This window comes from Tamandua tetradactyla, chromosome 11 (assembly GCF_023851605.1).
Source record: "Tamandua tetradactyla isolate mTamTet1 chromosome 11, mTamTet1.pri, whole genome shotgun sequence".
NCBI lineage: Eukaryota > Metazoa > Chordata > Mammalia > Pilosa > Myrmecophagidae > Tamandua > Tamandua tetradactyla.
This window is the reverse complement of record NC_135337.1, coordinates 14,110,623-14,129,055: the sequence shown is the minus strand read 5'-3', so window position 1 is coordinate 14,129,055 and position 18,433 is coordinate 14,110,623. Positions and strand designations below refer to the sequence as shown.

The 18,433-nt window shown below is 37.4% G+C and overlaps 2 protein-coding genes across 9 annotated transcripts in view; one reads left to right on the top strand and one right to left on the bottom strand.

The window, feature by feature from the left end:
* Nucleotides 1–15,100, top strand: part of GPSM2 (G protein signaling modulator 2) — an 84,114-nt gene extending 69,014 nt beyond the window's left edge. For 3 of the 5 annotated variants that reach the window (XM_077120031.1, XM_077120032.1, XM_077120030.1), the window contains 4 exons: nucleotides 6,486–6,662; nucleotides 9,375–9,534; nucleotides 10,436–10,653; nucleotides 13,397–15,100. In XM_077120031.1, the coding sequence (XP_076976146.1) occupies nucleotides 6,486–6,662; nucleotides 9,375–9,534; nucleotides 10,436–10,653; nucleotides 13,397–13,633 (792 nt within the window). In that variant the 3' untranslated portion in view covers nucleotides 13,634–15,100. Of the gene's footprint in view, nucleotides 1–6,485; nucleotides 6,663–9,374; nucleotides 9,535–10,435; nucleotides 10,654–10,875; nucleotides 11,838–13,396 lie in introns of those variants that run through there. The other 2 variants (XR_013159226.1, XM_077120034.1) reach the window with 2 other exon arrangements.
* CLCC1 (chloride channel CLIC like 1) overlaps nucleotides 14,902–18,433 on the bottom strand; it is a 75,549-nt gene continuing 72,017 nt past the window's right edge. For 2 of the 4 annotated variants that reach the window (XM_077120035.1, XM_077120038.1), the window contains one exon: nucleotides 14,902–17,507. In XM_077120035.1, coding sequence (XP_076976150.1) covers nucleotides 17,235–17,507 — 273 coding nt within the window. In that variant the 3' untranslated portion in view covers nucleotides 14,902–17,234. The remainder of the gene's footprint in view (nucleotides 17,508–18,433) is intronic. The other 2 variants (XM_077120037.1, XM_077120036.1) reach the window with 2 other exon arrangements.

Here is an 18,433-nt window from a genome sequence, read left to right as displayed (position 1 = left end):
AATGTTACTTAATTTTACATTGTTAAAATAGGTGCTGTTCCTTTATAGTGTATTTTTTAAATGCTTTTTCTATATTATTTTCCCTTTCTCTTTTTACCCTTTAAATTACCCTTCCTGATACTGTTCAATTCTGGGTCCTTCTCCAGACCTCCTTCTCCTGTCTTTTTTTATTTTTTAGCCAACAGAACTCCCGTTAGTATTTCTTGTAGGTCTTGTCACTTGTTAACAGATTCTCTCAGCCTTTGTCTGTCTGTGAAAATTTTAATCTCTCCCTCACTTTTGAAGGAAATTTGTGTGGATGCAGAATTCTTAGCTGGAAGTCTTTCTCTTTCAGGATCTTCCGTATATCATACCACTCTTCACACCTCCATGGTACCTGTTGAGTAGTCTGAACTCAGTCTTATGCGGTTTTCCTTATATTTGGCAAGGCACTTTCTCTTGCCACTTTCAGGATTTTCTGCTTCTGTTCAGCATCTGACAGACTGATCAGTATGTGTTTTGAAGTAGGCCTAATTGGATTTATTCTATTTGGAGTTCGTTGGGCTTCTTTGATTTGTGTATTTATGTCTTTTATAAAGGTTGAGAAGTTATCCCTCATTATCTCCTCAACTAATCTTCCTTGCCCTTTATTCTTCTCTTCTCTTTCTGGGACAACGATAATTTTTATACTTGCGAGCTTCATGTTGCCCATCATTTCCCTGAGAGCCAATTCAAATTTTTTCATCTTTTTTGCCATTTGTTCTTTTGTGCGTTCAAATTCAGTTGTTCTGTTCTCTAGTTCACTTATTCTTTCTTCTGTTTCTTCAAATCTGCTGTATGTCTCTAGTGTATTTTTAATTTCATCTAGAGTATCTTTCATCTCTGTGATGTCTGCTATTTTTCTACTTACTCTTTCACATTCTTCTTTATGCTCTTCTCGTGTCTTATTGATACCCTTTGTATCATTAGCCAACCCACTGAATTTATTTGGGAGAGCTGTATGAACATCTTTGGCTGTTCCAGCATCTGTGTCTCCTCTGGTGTTTTAATTTGGTCATTTGGCAGGGCTCTGTCTGCCTGTATCTTCCTATGCTTTATGATTTTCTGTTGGCTTCAAGGCATTTGATTATCTTAATAGGGTTATTTTGGAAATTGATTTTACTCAGTCATCTAAGGTTTTGTATTTGCTTGGATTTGCATTGAAGGTCTCCTTTTGCACTTGGTTCATCAGTAATTCCCCTACCAAACCAAGACTCGAACCTCATCCTGGGCAATGCAACTCTACTTGAGGATCCATTTGAAGCTATAAAGGCAGTTTGTGGGGCTACATTTTCCATTTCTTCCCAGCAGATGGCGCTCTTGGGCCTCCTCTTCCCCTCAGGCCCACCTTCCCTGACTGCAGCAGCTGGGTGAGCTGTATGGAGACCTGGTGCAGTTCTAGCCAGGTCTGCTGGTCCTGGTGCACATGAAAACCTTCAACCCAGGGGTTTAAGGGTGGGCACTGTGCACCTCAATGGAGATTCTTCTTGTGGGCCTGATGGGACTGGTGGCCCCAGACTCCCTCTTGGAATGACCTTGGGTTGTGGGACTGAGTATGTCAGCTGCCTCTGTCCAGAGCCTACTTGGAAATGCATGCCAGCTAGGATGGCACGTAGTACCGTGTGAGTGCATGGGGTGCAGTGAGCAGGGGGGTGGGGTCGCAGAGTGTGGTGCAGGGCAGAGCTCAGTGCAGGGCTTGGTGCAGTGTTGGGGGGGTGGAGGGTGGGATGTCAGGTGACTGGGCCATGGGAGCATGGTTACAGCATATACGCATGGCGGTTGTAGGGTGGGGCAAGGAGCAGCGGGAGGCATGGATTGCAGCATGCATGGGCACCAGGGTGTGGGAACTAAAGGTGCAGGGTGGCTTGCACTCCTAAGGGCTTCAGGCCTCCATACTGAAAGGGAATGGCAAGCTCCGTGGGGAAAGCAATTTACTGGCTTCCGGGTTTCCCAAGGGAGGTCCCGGCTGTTCAGCTGAGGGAGCTAATGTCCCAAACTAGCTGCGGTGGCAGGCAGTTTGCTGGCCATAATCTCTTGTCCCTGGTGGGATCCTGACAGAGCCACTCGCCACTTTCTCTGCATCTCAGTTCCTAAGCTTTTTCATCTAGGACCTCCCTATATAGTGTAGAAGACTCTCCGGTCACTTGCACCCTGGAACTGTTGTCCTGGTCATTTTTCTGTCACATCTGTAGTTGTTCCTTGCAGCAGGGTTGAATTCAGCCTATTCTGTTCTACCATCTTCCCAGAAGTCTCAAAACACATTTTATATATGTTCATTATAACAACTTTAGAAAATTTGAACAAGGAAAGTAAAATAATCAATAATCCTATCTCCCAGTGATAACTTCAATTAGTATTTTTGTTTCTCTTCATCTGCCATTTTTCAGATGAATGTTTTCAAATTGTAGACACTATTTAGTTTATTAAGAACACCTCTCCATGTCATTAAATATCTTTCTGACCTATCATATAATAATGATTTTTATTCTTAACTTTCACAGTGTTTAAAAGAACCCTGGTTTCTAAAGTAGTTTGCAGTTTACTCCTAAATATCCAGCTCTTATCTAGTTAGTGGTTCTTAAATATGAATCTATTAAATCTACAATTAAAAGCAAAACAACTGTTTTGGCAGTTTTTAAGACTCTCTTCTTATTGTAGAAACTACTAACAAGAAGCAAAATTAATTTGCTGCCTCTGCCTAAACTCTTTAGTGATACCAACAGTAAATTCCATAAAAAGCTGACCAGATTCCATCCTGTAATCCCAAGAGCCAAAAGATTAAGTTGATCTCTAATTTAAGATGATTGAGTAGAATCAGTTCCTTTATTGGCTTTTATCCTCATAATAAAGTTGTCAAAAAATCCATTATTTCATTACTCTCAACAAAATAAACAAGTACATTAAAAAAAAAAGGGAGATTTGTGATGCTTCCTGGGAAAGACTGTAATGAGAGGAAACTTTTGAGATCTTGCATGCCTGAAATCTACTCATATTTGACTAGTAATTTTGCCGAGGTAGACTTCTAGGTTGGAAATAATTTTCTTTATAATTTTGAAGACATTGCTCCGCTGTCTTCTTGTCTTCATTGTTATTAGAAATCCAAATAACTGTGTAGGAAATATTTTTAATATTATTTAACATTTCCACTTGGAATTTAGGTATTTTTTTCTCTAATCATAACACCCTGAAATCCACTCTATCAAATAATTTATAACCTGTATGAGAAAAGGAATAGAGAGAATAAAACTACATTGTGATGCAACCAGCAGTATTAGACGGCTGGCTTGATTCACCTACTAGTTTTGTGTGTCACTTCTACATTAGCTTTGAGGTAGGGTTATTTCAATCTGTGCTTCTTGGGAATTTTCTGGGTTGATGGAAATGTTTTGTATCTTGATTGTGGTAGGCATTATGTGACTTGCAACTATATACTAAAAATCTATGCATTTGATCGTACATAAATTTTACTTACAAAAATATGTCTGACCAAAATGATCAGTTATTACATAACTTGAACCTTTAGAGTTACTTGTAAACACTGAATATATTAAAGCTACAAATCTCAAGGAGCTACTATATGTACTGTATATTTTTCCTTGCATTCAGTAAATGTTTATTTTCAGTCTGTTGTTTCAAGGTCGTCATACATATTTAAACAAGATCTAAACCTATAGAAATTGCTGATTGTTTTGCCTATTGAAAATTTCATATGTTAGCAAAAAAAAACGCATAGTTCAATCAATGGAAAAATTACTAATGCTGTGTAAGTTTTAGATGTTAATTTTTTATACAAATATCCACTTTTATTTATCTATTACTTTTTTCTTTTTTATTAATTAAAAAAATTAACAACAAACCAAACATTAAGATATCATTCCATTCTGTATATACAATCAGTAATTCTTAATATCATCACATAGTTGCATATTCATCATTTCTTAGAACATTTGCATCAATTTAGAAAAAGAAATAAAAAGACAACAGAAAAAGAAAATGATAACAGAGAAAAAAATGATTATACATAACATATCCCTTACCCCTCTCTTTCCTTTACCACTAGCATTTCAAACTAAATTTATTTTAACATTTGTTCCCCCTATTATTTATTTTTATTCCATATGTTCTACTCTTCTGTTGACATAGTAGCTAAAAGGAGCATCAGACACAAGGTTTTCACATTCACAGAGTCTCATTGTGAAAGCTATATCATTGTTCAATCATCATCAAGAAACATGGTTACTGGAACACAGCTTTACATTTTCAGGCAGTTCCCTCCAGCCTCTCCACTACATCTTGAACAACAAGGTGATATCTACTTAATGCATAAGAATAACCTCCAGGATAACCTCTTGACTCTGTTTGGAATCTCTCAGCCATTGACACTTAGTCTCATTTCACTCTTCCCCCTTTGGTTGAGAAGGTTCTCTCAATCCCTTGATGTTAATTCTCAGCTCATTCTAGGGTTTTTCTCAGTCCCTTGATGCTGAGTCTCAGCTCATTCCAGGATCTCTGTCCCACGTTGCCAGGAAGGTCCATACCCCTGGGAGTCATGCCCCATGCAGAGAGGGGGAGGGTGGTGAGACTGCTCGTCTTGTTGGCTGGAGAGAGAGGCCACATCTGAGCAACAAAAGAGGCTCTCTTGGGGGTGACTCTTAGGCCTAGATTTTAAGTAGACTTGACCTATCCTTTGTGGGGTTAAGTTTCATGTGAACAAACCCCAAGACTGGGAGCTCAGCCTATAGCTTTGGTTGTCCACATTGCTTGTGAGAATATTAAGAGTTCAACTTGGGGAAGTTGAATTTCTCTCCGCTCTTGCCATTCCCCAAAGGGGGCTTGCAAATACTTTTCCACTCACTTGTATTTTGTGGCAGCTTCAGTTGATCATGGGCTTGCTTTTGTTAATAAAATTGGAATTATAGCAAATATCAAATCACTCTGGGATTCATCGGGGCATCACTCTGGACAAACCAACAAAATCTCATGTCCTACCTGAGATTCCAAGTACTTATGACGTTCAATCAAACCATCTACATAAGTTATATTAGGAAATGCTCCAAATATAAATTTTGTAACAAACATTTTTTGCTTTAGTCTCACACATAAGGTGACATTTTAAAATATTAATTACCATCTATTTTCAGCACCCTGTAATGACATTCCTTTGTTCTTCCTCATGCAAAAACATTTTTAAAATTTGTACATTGTACATTTCACTATTATTATACACTGTAGGCATTCCTAGATTATACCATCTCGATCTTTAACATCTATCTATCTTTCTGATTTCATCTATGTCCCCAGCCCTCTTCCCTCTATCATTCTCACATGCAGCTTCATTCAGTGTTTTAACGTAATTATATTACAGTTAGGTAGTATTATATTACAGTTAGGTAGTATTGTGCTGTCCATTTCTGAGTTTTTGTATCCAGTCCTGTTGTACAGTCTGTATCCCTTCAGCTCCAATTACTCAATATCTTACCCTATTTCTATCTCCTGATGGTCTCTGTTACCAACGACATATTCCAAGTTTATTCACTAATGTCAGTTCATATCAGTGAGACCATACAGTATTTGTCCTTTAGTTTTTGGCTAGTCTCACTCAGCATAATGTTCTCAAGGTCCATCCATGTTGTAACATACTTCAAAAGTTTATTCTGTCTTAAAGCTGCATAATATTCCATCGTATGTATATACCACAGTTTGTTTAGCCACTCATCTGTTGATGGACATTTTGGCTGTTTCCATCTCTTTGCAATTGTAAATAATGCTGCTATAAACATTGGTGTGCAAGTGTCCGTTTGTGTCTTTGCCCTTAAGTTCTCTGAGTAGATACCTAGCAGTGGTACTGCTGGGTCATATAGCAGTTCTATATTCAGCTTTTTGAGGAACTGCCAAACTGCCTTCCACAGCGGTTGCACCATTTGACATTCCCACCAACAGTGGATAAGTGTGCCTCTTTCTCCACATCCTCTCCAGCACTTGTCATTTTCTGTTTTGTTGATAATGGCCATTCTGATGTGTGTAAGATGATATCTTATTGTGGTTTTGATTTGCATTTCTCTAATGGCCAGGGAGGTTGAGCATCTCTAGATGTTAATTTTTATGGTTCAAAGTTTTATATATATCTAAAATCCCCAATTGTAACAGATTTTTAAGTAACTCAAATCCAGACTAAAATTTTGACTCCTTTTCTGACCACTGAAATGTTGTCTTTATGGGGCTTTGGCAGACTTTGTTTTCTTACTCTTAGGTTCTTAAAAACCATTTTAATGTTTTGATGAGGAATCCACCATATACATTTGGTATTGTCTCTTGAAAAAACAGTGAAATATATTGGCAAAAATTTATTAGATCAGCTCTTGCTCTCCCTCCAGCCCTGCTTTCCTACCCCCTGATAAATGAGTGAAGCTGGCAGGTTAATATAGCCTTTTTCATGTCCCACTTACCATTTGTTTATAATTTTGTAGGTTCAGAACTGGAACAGTGAAATTCTTGCTAAACAAAAACCTCTTATTGCCAAACCTTCTGCAAAGCTACTCTTTGTCAACAGATTGAAGGGGAAAAAATACAAGACTAACTCCTCCACTGAAGTTCTGCAAGATACCAGCAATTCCATTGACCACCGAATTCCAAATTCTCAGAGGGTATCTGAACATAAGTTTTTGAATAGTGTGTTTTAAGTACTTAAGTTATAGTTTTACTATAGGTATACTGGATTTTTTATAATTTTACAATATTATAAAAGATCTTAGTTAAGCAAAGAAGTCTTCCATATCTCCCTGTCTTGTCCGACTTCTTCAAAGTGAGAAGCACTGATTACTCAGTTGATGAGTTGTTCCACTATTTGTGATAGTAGTCTTTGTGTTTCAAGTCACTTTTGTTTGCAAAAACACTACCATTTCTTTCAGTACAGGGTTTCCCAATAAAACTATCCTTTCAAATTAGAAATGAGAACAAATTAAATTTGGATGTTCAAGGATTTTACTAATTTAGAATGAAGAGTGTGTGCTAGCATTAACTTATACTTATTCATATTACTGAAGCTATAATAGGGTTGAAAACTATTTTGATGAAAAATGAGCACAGGAATCAGATTAACTTAAAATATCTAAAATAAAAATACCATGTGTTTTCTGATTAGTATCAGGGAAGTCTCTAATCTAACTAGTCTCTGTCCCGGTCTTGAATAAAAGGATCAAAATAAACTACAAAGGTATTTCATATTATCAGCTCCATTTTTCAAGCAATCAGAGCCTCTGAAAAAGTTAACTTCAGTCTTTTTGTGTAAGAAATTTCTCTTGGTTCCTTGTCAGCATTCCATTTTATCTGTACCCCTCAAGTATTCTTTGCCTTTATTTTTATCACCGTTTTTTTATATATGTTTTCTGGGCCGTATATATAAGTAACGAAAGGAAAAGTTACAAGATATATATAAATGGCTCAAAAATTCAAAGCAGGCACCCCTTGGTTTTATGCTTAAGGTCTTAACTAAGACCACTTAGCACAATTTGAAAATGTACATACATACTTCTGGAGTTGTACTGTTTTGATGTTCAGAATTTTGAACTAGAGATAATATTTTTGCACCTAGGAAAAAGTCTTTTTGTTCATCATTAATGCGTTTATAGGTGAAGTCCTTGATAAGTTTAATTTTAATTATCTGATAGGAACTCTAACCAGGGAGGAATGGACAGAACTGGCCAAACTATCATAGCCAGTTGGCTTTAGTAACCAAGCAAACATACCTACTACCAGCTCTGCCTCAAAGTTTTATTTTCCCTTGTTTCCAAGACAGGAGTCTCCCCCTTTTTGTCCTCCTGTCTTCTATATTGCTCCTCATTAGCCCCCCATCCTCCCCCTTGCATTCTCTCTGTTGTCAGTCACCTAAAGGTTGGCAGTTCTCATTTTCTACTCTGTACTATATCCTTATTATTCCTAAACCTTCAACTCAACATGTTAAAAACTGTACTGTCTGAACCACTTCTGCTCTTCCTTCTGTTTTCCTTATCTCAATCACTCTAGACTCCCTCTTCCAAATTAACCAAATACAGTAACCACACAGTCCCTTTATTTTCCTGTCTCTGTTGCAGATCCCTAAGTCTAATACTTCATCTCTAACTAGACTATTGGAATAGGCACCCACAGTCCTCTCCCTTATGTATCTGTTATTAATCCTAGAGGGGCTATTCTGTTTCTGAAAACAAAGGGCTTAAAACTGCTAGTGCTCCTCTTATTTTACATAGAAAGAAGTCTAAACTCACTAGCATTGCATACAAAAGCCCTTTTCCATCTCTTCCCTTACCCCTACTCTTCAGGTCAGCCAGACCAGTCATGCTGAGTCATCTCCTGGTATGCCAAACCTTTGCAATTGCATATTCATCAGCATGAAATGACTCTACCTTGCAAGTGCCTGTTCATACTTCAGGAGCCAACCCAAGTATCACATGCTTTTGTGATATCACATTTTCTCTGTTTCCTCTAAGAATATAAACTATACTATGTTTATATTATATAATACTTAGATCATTATGAATTACTTGTATGAAATATTGAATTCATCATCTTAATTTTGAAGCCTTCCAAATTAGTATGACAGGTTTCCCCCTCACATTATTTATTTGGAGTTTATATTTTCTAGGATTTGCAAATCTTATATAATTAAAGGTCTTGGTAATCACTACTGTAGATTACATTGCTTTCTTAGTTTAAGTTTTTACAAAGATCAGTTTATTTAAATTTTGTTGGCAAAGCTTAGAATGAACTTTGAGCCTGAAGTACATGCCTATATTGCTTACATTTGTATACTAAATGATTAATTTATTATCTGTACTAATGAGTCTGATGTAAGTTTCTTTAGCCTTAGAAATATATGAATTAAAAACAAATAGCCAGAAATGACTTTCTTTATTTTTATTTTCTATTTAGAGTACATGAAACTTTTATTAAATAAAATACAAAGGAGGTTATATTTTTAAAAATCAAATTAATCTCTGTATCTTGAAAAAAAAATGAAGTTCTTTACACCTTACCCTGCCTGGATGTATACAAAGGGGCTTTGCCAGTGAACTTCAACTCTCCCAACCTGCATTAGATCTACATCCCTAAGTTGCTCTCCCTGGAAAGCCAGGGTCCTTCAGCTCCTGGCAGAAATGCCTTTTATTAGTTGGGTTGAAATTATACTTTTTCTTTTTACTACCATCTTGTAGTATTCTTCTTGAAAATGAAATGTCAGTTTTGATTTTTAATCTTCATCCTTTTACCTTTTGCATTTGAGTGTGTCCTGATGTTGTCCCACTGTTCATCTCAGGATAATGCTGGAATATTTAAGTATACTAGACTTCCTCTCCATATTATAGAAAATGAGTGCCGATACTGTTGGAGATGAAGGATTCTTTGACTTATTAAGCCGATTTCAAAGTAATAGGATGGATGATCAGAGGTGTTGCTTACAAGAAAAGAAGTGCCGAATAATTTCAACAGCAGCTTCTTCCACTCCCCCCAAAAGGATGCTACAAAGTAGGTCATTTGTGCCTCTCCCCCAATTTTATGATCATGTGATTTATTTTTAAGGACTTAGTTCCATCATAGGACATACAGTAGATGAGCCTCAATCCAGATATATCAGTACTGATGCAGATCAAAACAAGGTTTTGTTTCAGTTCCCCTGAATATATCCGACTTTTAGTTAATGTGTTCTATCATATTCCCTCCCTAGTTTCTTTGGGGGTGGAAAAAATCCCATTTTAAGAAATAAGGATACTGGCAAAGAAACAAAGTTGTAACTAGCTTTTAATTCTATGTAAAGTGTAAGTACTTCATATCTGAGATTAAAAAGAAAAGCCAAGACAGACTTTGAAAAGGAACATGAGGCTAAAGTCATAGGGAAGGCTTGTCTGAGCCTTAGAAAAGTCTGAAACAGGTCACTTAAATGCTTTTATTTCAACTACCAAAAAACTAACTCTACCACAGACCAAGATTTGCCAGTAGCACTTTAACTCCTAACTAAATCATTCCTCTTCAGAGCATAGAATAAAAAACATTGTCTTTTTACACTGGTTTGATAAATTATGTAAGAAAAAGTTTATTCACCTTCCCAAATATAAGCCTGTATCTGATAAAATTATACTTCAGGTGGACATTAGATATAGGGAAATATAGTCACATCTGAATAACCCCCAAGCAGATCATCTGAAGTCCTCTGGGAGGGTCACTCTTCCCTGCTCTAAAAGAACGACCCCCAGCTAGTCCATCCCAGGCCTATCGGTGACTATCCCTGACAGAGCTGAAACTGCACAGAGTCAATGCTGGGGCTGAACAAGGCAGAAAGGAACTATATATATTTGATAAACATGATTAGATATTTCTATGCTTATGTTTTGGTGCTTTTTGTTTTTTGTTTTTTTAAATTTCTTCATAGCACCATCTGTTTCTGTGGTATCCCCCAATACGGATGAGTTTTTGGATCTTCTTGCCAGCTCACAGAGCCGCCGTCTGGATGATCAGAGAGCCAGTTTCAGTAATTTGCCAGGGCTTCGTCTGACACAAAACAATAATCAGTCAGTGCTTGGCCACCTGATGACTAATGACAACACAGAGCTTGACGAAGACTTCTTTGACATCCTTGTAAAATGTCAAGTAAGTCTACATCTGTTTTTTCATTCTGTATATAGCTCATATATTTAGGGGCCCATCAGACAAAGGATATAGATTCTTTTTAGAGCTTCTCATTTTCTTGTACTCATTTTGGTGGTGAGGTAAGATGTTGCTGATGATCCCCTCTGAGCTGTGGTGGAGTGGAGACTAGCTAGGATGGAAGGAAACCTAAAGAAGAACTAGCCCTCTTTTCTTGCTTTTTAGGGAGGTAGCAGCAGAAGCAACCAGTGATTAATATGGAGAGAGTCTAGCTGGGACCCTGCCTAGAGAGTTTGCCATTTGGAAGAAATGTAGATATCAAGATAAGTTTTCATGTTTTAGCGGTTGTAATAATCATTAAACATAGTGGTTAAGGAATGTCTTTGATGGCTTATACAGTTCTCTGAGAATAGCAGTGAATCTTCTAGCTGCCTGATCCTAGTTCTGTCCGTGCCTCATTTACTCAATCATAAAAAGATGATCACAGGTAGTAACCTACCTTTCATTCATTCAATGAAAGACAAGTATTTGTTATGTTTCAGGCACTATTCTAGGCACTAGAGATACACTTGCTTTTTAATGGAGCCTACATTTTAGTGGGAAAGACATGCACAAGTGTATATATATATGTCAAGTAGTGATCACCTGCTATGAAGGACAAGTAGGATGGATGTGTGTGTGCCTGCCTGTTTTAGATGGAGTGGCTAGAGGGAGGACCTTTCTGGACTGACAATTGAACAGAGACCTGAATAAGGTGAATGATTCCACTACGTGAATATCTAGTAAAAGAACATTCCATACATAGGAGACAGCAAGTGCCCTTTTGGGTTCTAAAACTTGGCAGGTTCAAACAATGGCAAGGCAGCCAGTGTGACTGGCATGGGGTAGGGAAGAAAGGTGGGAGATGAAGATGGAAAAGTAACCTGGTCATATAGGCTCTGGTAGGCCATTGTGAGGAATTGTGTTCTAAACGTGAGAATAAGACACTGAGTATGAAACACTTTGAGCAAAGGAATGACATGACCCTTTTACATTTTAAAAGATCACCCAGGTTGCTGGTGGAAGAATGTAAAGTGGTATGGGGTTAGCAGGAAAACTAGTTAGGAACCTACTACTATAATCTGGGCAAGAGATACTGGTGTTTGGACTAAGGCAGTAGTGGTGGTGATGGTGAGAAGTCAAAATAAGGGTATATTTTGAAGTTATAGTTGATGAGACTTGTTAAATTGCTTTAAATTGGATGAAGCATATAAAGGAGAAACTCAATGACAGTCCTACTTTTTGGCTTGAGAAACACTGTGAATGATGGTGACATATACTGAAAACAAGTTTGGTGGGGGTGGGGGATCAAGAGTTCTGTTTTTAGCGGTGTTAAATGTGGGAAACCTATTAGACATTCAAGTGGAGATGTTGAGTAGGTAATTGTATATGAAAATCCTCAGCCCAAAGGAGAAGTAAATTTGGGAGTCATTAGCATATCGCTAGTATTAAAGCCCTGGGAGGGGATTGCCTAAAGAATAGAGAAGGAAATGGGAAGATGTTCAAGACTAAGCTCTGGACATTCCAACATGTACTAGATGGATCGAGGAAGATAAGCAGCAAAGAAACAAGCAGCCAGAGGGTTGGAAGAAAGCCCAGAGAGGGTAGCGTGGTAGAAGCAAAGTGAAGAAACTGTTCTAAGGAGTGATCAAATGGTGCTAAGAGGTTACCACTTGAGCTACTAAATTTGGCAATATGAAGGTTGTTGGAAATTTTGAAAAATGCTGGTTCAGTGATTTGGTGGGGACAAAGGTTAAAAAAATGGAGAATGAAAAAGGGGAGATAAATTGTAGAAAGCTTTGAAGGGGGTTTCTTGTAAGGGAAAGAGGAATGGATCATTAGCTGGATAGCTGGAGTGGGTTTTTTGAGGAGATAATACAGCATGTCTACTAGTAGAAGCGATACAGAAGAGCAGTGAACTGGTGCAGGAAAGTATGGGACAGTGAAGGAAAACAGTTTTTATGGAGGTAAGAGGGAAACAGAGTATAGGCATGTAAATTTGGAGGGAAACAAATAGGAATTCTCTTCTGGTTGCTCTCATTTTCTCAGCAAAGTAAGAAGTAGGATCAGTTAGCCGAGGCTGGGGTTGGAGGCACTAAATTTGAGAAGAAAGTAGAAAATAGTTACCGTAGAGAAACTGCAAGCAAGTACTACCGAGGAGAAGTAATAGGATTGCTGAGCTCTGCTGAGGTCCCATTTCAGGTTCACAGACATAACTAAGACCTGTCAGTGCAGTTGTGTTATTTTGTCCAGTCATAACCAGCTGCTTGAGTATGCAGAGAGACTTAAGGTTTTTGTCAGGAGAATGTGATAGGGTACACAGGTAGTTTAGTAGTTAGAATGCCCACCTTTCATGTGGGAGACCCGGGTTCGATTGCTGGACCATGTACCCAAAAAACCCCATGAGATTGTGATAGATAGCATCGAGGGCATATACTAGGGAGCAATTTCAAAAATGGGCTTGAGTCACCAAATAATGGACTTTGTGATCTAGTACCAGCTGCATACTTTCTACATGATACTTCCCACGTTCTGATTCTGTAAGTCATTAGAAAATTTGCTAGGTTTCAGGTCTAAAGTAAATTTCTAAAAGAAGAGGCAAACAAGGAAATGTTTTAAAGCTACGTTCTTATTGTGAATGACTGACATAATGAAACGTGCTGCTTTCCTTACGTGTGGTATCTGTACCTGTCTCTTAAATCTTCAGGGGTCCAGATTAGATGACCAAAGGTGTACACCACCACCGGCTGCCACAAAGGGACCAACAGTACCAGATGAGGACTTTTTCAGCCTTATTTTACGATCTCAGGCAAAAAGAATGGATGAACAGCGAGTTCTTTTACAAAGAGATCAAAACAGAGACACTGAATTTGGGCTAAAAGAACTTTTGCAAAGCAATGCTTTGTTGGAATTTAAAAATTCAGAACAAAAATCAAACCACTAGTTACTATGGATTCCTTTTTTAAGTGACCATATCTCCTTTCAAACACTGCAGAGAAATTCAACTTACTACTTTTTTCCTTAAAAGGAGAATTTATAGCACTATAATATAAAATGTTTTTTAGGATGATGTAAATATTTTAATCTTGAATAGTTTAGTATTAATGAATCAACATTCCTCTGGACACTAACTTGTTTCAGGGTGGAGGTATCTCTTTGTAAGGTGCTTCATCAATTTTTGTAATTACTGCTTAGAATTGTGGTTTTGGGCAACTAGTACATTCCTTTACTGAATGTTTATAAAGCAGGAAGAGACCATAATTTAAACTATCCTGCTGAGATAATTTTTAAGGATCTTAGTAAAATACTTAACTATGTATAAGAGAATCATGCTGTTTAGTAAAAATAAAATTTATAAAACAATTAAAAATCAGGATTTTCTTAGAGGAAAAGAAAAATATAATTTTCAATGTATTTTTAAGCCAAAGCCAGTATAAAACAAATCTCTTATAAAATTAAACCACTTCTTTTGGTAAGTAATGGGCTACCTTACCTATTTTTTTATATATATATATGGCTTAAAATTCTTAAAAGTCCCTCCTTCTGTTGTATAATTTACTGCTGCAAAAACAAACTTTTATATGGCCTAATAATGTTTTAAAAAAGAAAAACGGTTATTTCAAGAGCCCAGGCCTCTTAAGTAGAAAACATGGAAACTCAAAAACTTAAATAAATAAGAAAAAAAGGCCTCATGAAGATGGTTCACAGGAGTACGTAACAGGACATGACAAAGACAAGAGGGTAGGACACAGCAGGGGCTGGACAACAGGTGAACTGCTTAATGCAAATGCCCACACCTGGAACAAGCTGGCAACGCATCGAACCCTGGTTGTTTCTGATTCTGCAGACGTGGGATGGGATCTGGGCCTCTCTGGTCTTTCTAATAGTCCTTCAGGTGATTCTGATGGTCAAACAGGATTGAGAACCACTTCTCTAAATGGCCCCAAAAAAGGAGAAAAACGTTTTAGTTGCATAATCTGTAATGACACTTACGGACTCAGTAAAAAAGAAAACAACAAACAATACACATTATTCTAGGTTTTTAGATCAGACAAATTTTGCCAACGTATTAACAAGTTAACAAGTGTAGTATATGTGTTTTACATTTAAAGTGTGATGTCCTGGACAGCATCCTTTTAAAACTGCAGACAATTTTCTGGGCTTTTTCTTACAAGGATAATCAAAAAGGAGACACAGCCTATCAAACTACAGTAATGTAAAAATAAATGTTTATTTTGTGTATACCATGGTTCTTAGATTCTATAACATTGGGCATTATCTGTTCAGTTTAGAAGTTACTTTTAAGAGATGCCAATCCCCATTCTGACTTTCCTAAAAACTTGTCACACTAAGCTTCATTTTTAATGATAAATATTGGCTAGTCAATAAACAGCTTTATCTTTTCTACTTATGAACTGGCTTTGATATGTTCAATTTGCTTTAACAAAGTCTTCCCTGAATTGCTGTCATCATTCAACAGCATTAGCATGTTGCTTTGCTAGCTGTCAAAAGTAGATTTCATCCCCAAATGGATATCTGTAATGAAAAGATAAAGATGAAATTTTATATAAGTAAATTTTAAAAAGGATTACTTTTGGACTTATTAAAAGACAGTCTTTAAAGGACTGATTAAAAGACATAAAAGCGGGTGGGCCACCAGAGTTCTTGCCTGCCATGCTGGAGACCCATGTTTGATTATTGATGCCTGCCCATGCAAAAAAAAAGACATAAAAGTACAAGCAGCATTAACTCTACAAGGATAGGTAAGTCTATCACGTGAGACATTAATTTCTCTTCACAATCAGATCACAGCTTGAATACAGCTACCACCTTGGAAACATATTCCCAAATCAGGGTGAACCTGTCTAGTCTCCAGAGAGGACTACTTTACATGCATCAATTTCTCCCCCACCCCCACATTCAACCCTTCCCATGTTCACAAATCTAAACTTCCAGGCACCCTTCCATTTAATTTGTTATATGCCTTCTGTGTTATAAATTTTAATATAAAAACCTCTCTCTTGGAAAAATGATTTCCTTTCTGATAAAAAAAACTGAAGATGCTTATAATATTAAACTGGAAAATATTACATGTTACAGGTGTCTAGTTTATGCTTTTGGGAGCCAAAAAGGGATATAGTCTGCATTTCACGTAAAAAACATTTTAAAAAGCAACTGCTTTCTCTTTTCTCTGAAACAAGTATCTTTAGCATGAAAATGTTAAGACGTTATTCCTTACTGGTATTTTTAGTAAGCAGTTGAACATAATTTCTACTGTGTATATGGTTAAGACAAAGGACACCTGGATGTATGTGAAATTTGCTTCCTAGCCAAGTGTATACACGTGCAAAATTTATATATTGCTCCAAAAAATCTAAAAGAAATATCTTTTAAAATCATAAAAACTTAAAATGTTGCTTATATCACCTGTCTCTGCAATTAAGTTAAAAATACCTTACTGTTTCTCAATCATGGTATTCTTTGTGTGTAGATATTGAAAAGTTAGAATTTCATTTGGCCAAGACACTATAGCTTACTACAGCATAGGATACAGTAATAGCCAACAGTCTCAACTGCTGGGATACTGAGCAGCCTGGAAAATAAGGCTTATAAAGCCAGTGTACTGCATTTGGTGGGGAGAAAATACATAGCTATTCTCAAATTCTATTGACTATCTAAAACTGAGGTTACCAATTTAACAAGCTATATTATCTAAATTCTCCTGGATATCTTACAGTGATAACTACAAGTTGTGAGAGATGAAGATAGAATAAGAAACCTGAATTAGATTTAGAAAGCCACATTAACCTGTGCAGGTCTCCATATATGCAAATAACTGAGGTTTTGGCACAACTGATGCTGGTAACAGACTTTGGCTACAGTAAGGTACTGCAGTACAAAAGAGGGCAACCTTGACTATAGTGGACCTTCCTTAAAAGTTGTTTTTGAGAATCTAATCTCTGTTTTGCGCTTTTTTTTGGCATGGGCAGACTCCGAGAATCAAACCCAGGTCTCCAGTGTGGCAAGCAAGAATTGTGCCACTGAGCCACCAATGTATCACCCGAGAATCCAATCACTTTGGAAACATTATCTGAACCCAATGCATAACTAACAAATTATCCTCTGTTAACTACAGTAGATATTACAAGACTTCCACTAGGCTACAGCACTTTGGTTAGTTGGTTCCTTTCCTATATATGCTTGTACAGAAAAAAATTTCGTTTCAATGTCCCCTAATTTAAACTGGCCTCCTTCAAAATCCAGACTCATGATGTCTGCTACATGTTCATCTTAAACCATAAATTCTGTTCCAAATTAACCCTCTGTGGGATATGTCTTAATACCAAAGAGAAGACGAGATTAAATAGAAGCCTTTATCTATATGCATGCTTGTTAATTCTGATAGTCAGTAAAAATAGTAATGCTTAAGCTGGCTATCTTACAGTGGTAGATATCTGAACATTAATGGAGAAAAGAAAGTTGTGAGGAGTGTACTTTAGAAAACCCACAGAAGACCTCAGAGTATCGTCCATGTCTGTGTTCCTCTAACCACACGGGCTCCCGACCACATCCTTTCCGCATGCTGCAGCTGCAGTTCTCGCTGGGTTGCTCGTGCTGCCTTCCTCCGGGCTGCCTTTGGCTTCAGTCCTGAGCTGGGCCTTTTCCACTGTAGGTGACACTTCTAGACTCCCTGATGTCTCTTGGCCAGAGACAGATTGAGCAAACTGGCTGCTTTTAGTACTGGTCTCTGTGACTGTGCTTTCTTTTGGGATTTCATCAGTCTCTTGCGGTTTTGTATCCAAAATGGGTAATTTATGCTATAAAGTACAGATTTATTTTATTTTAATTATTTAATTTTAAAGTGAAGGTTTACTAATCAAGCATATTTAACAAGACCGTATGTCCTAACTTTCAAATCCTGGTCCAAAGCTGTACTGTTATTATATAAATATTATTAAGCCTCACAGAGCTGTACATTCTACATGAAGGAGTTGGACACTTCAGATGATGGTGAACTAGCTTATTAGAAGAGCTCAGGAAAATTGGTGACCAGTATTGCTATTTAACCCCTCTTGCCCATTGGGAATAATTCACTCAACAAAATTTACTGAACATAAATCATGTTCTAGATTTGGAACAAAAACACTGGAAGGTTGGGGACAGAATTATGCAACAAATAAACTAGAAAACTGTAATATAGCATGTGAAATGGTGTTGACTATGTAGACAAACCAGGGAAAGTAAGAAGTGCTGAAGTGGGATAGGGGTGGTAGGATCAGGCTTCAGTTTAAATTAGGAAGGCCTGAAAAGGTGACATATGAGGAAAGACAGGAAGAAATGAACCACATGAATGCATGAGGCAATAGCTTTCTGGATACAGGGAACAACAAGTACAAAGGCCCCGAGTTCAAACAACAGTGAGGAGGTCCTTCTGGCTGAAGAAGAGTGAGCACAGGGGCAGAGTAGGAGAGGAAGCCAGCGATGGAAGGGGCAGATCAAGGAGGATGGGAAGCCACTGGGGGATTTCTGAGATGAGTGATCCATGGCTATTAAGGCTGTGGAAGGAACATCTTAAGTTTTTCTGGGTGCATATAGATTATTTATTCTTGTTTTAAGGAAAAATGGGAAGGGATTCTTTCATTTCCTATGCTCCCTTGAGTTCATAACAGTTTCTCAAAGGTTTATAATTACAACTGAAACTTTGCAAATAAATGACAAGACAGATTCCTAAAGGGAAGTCAAA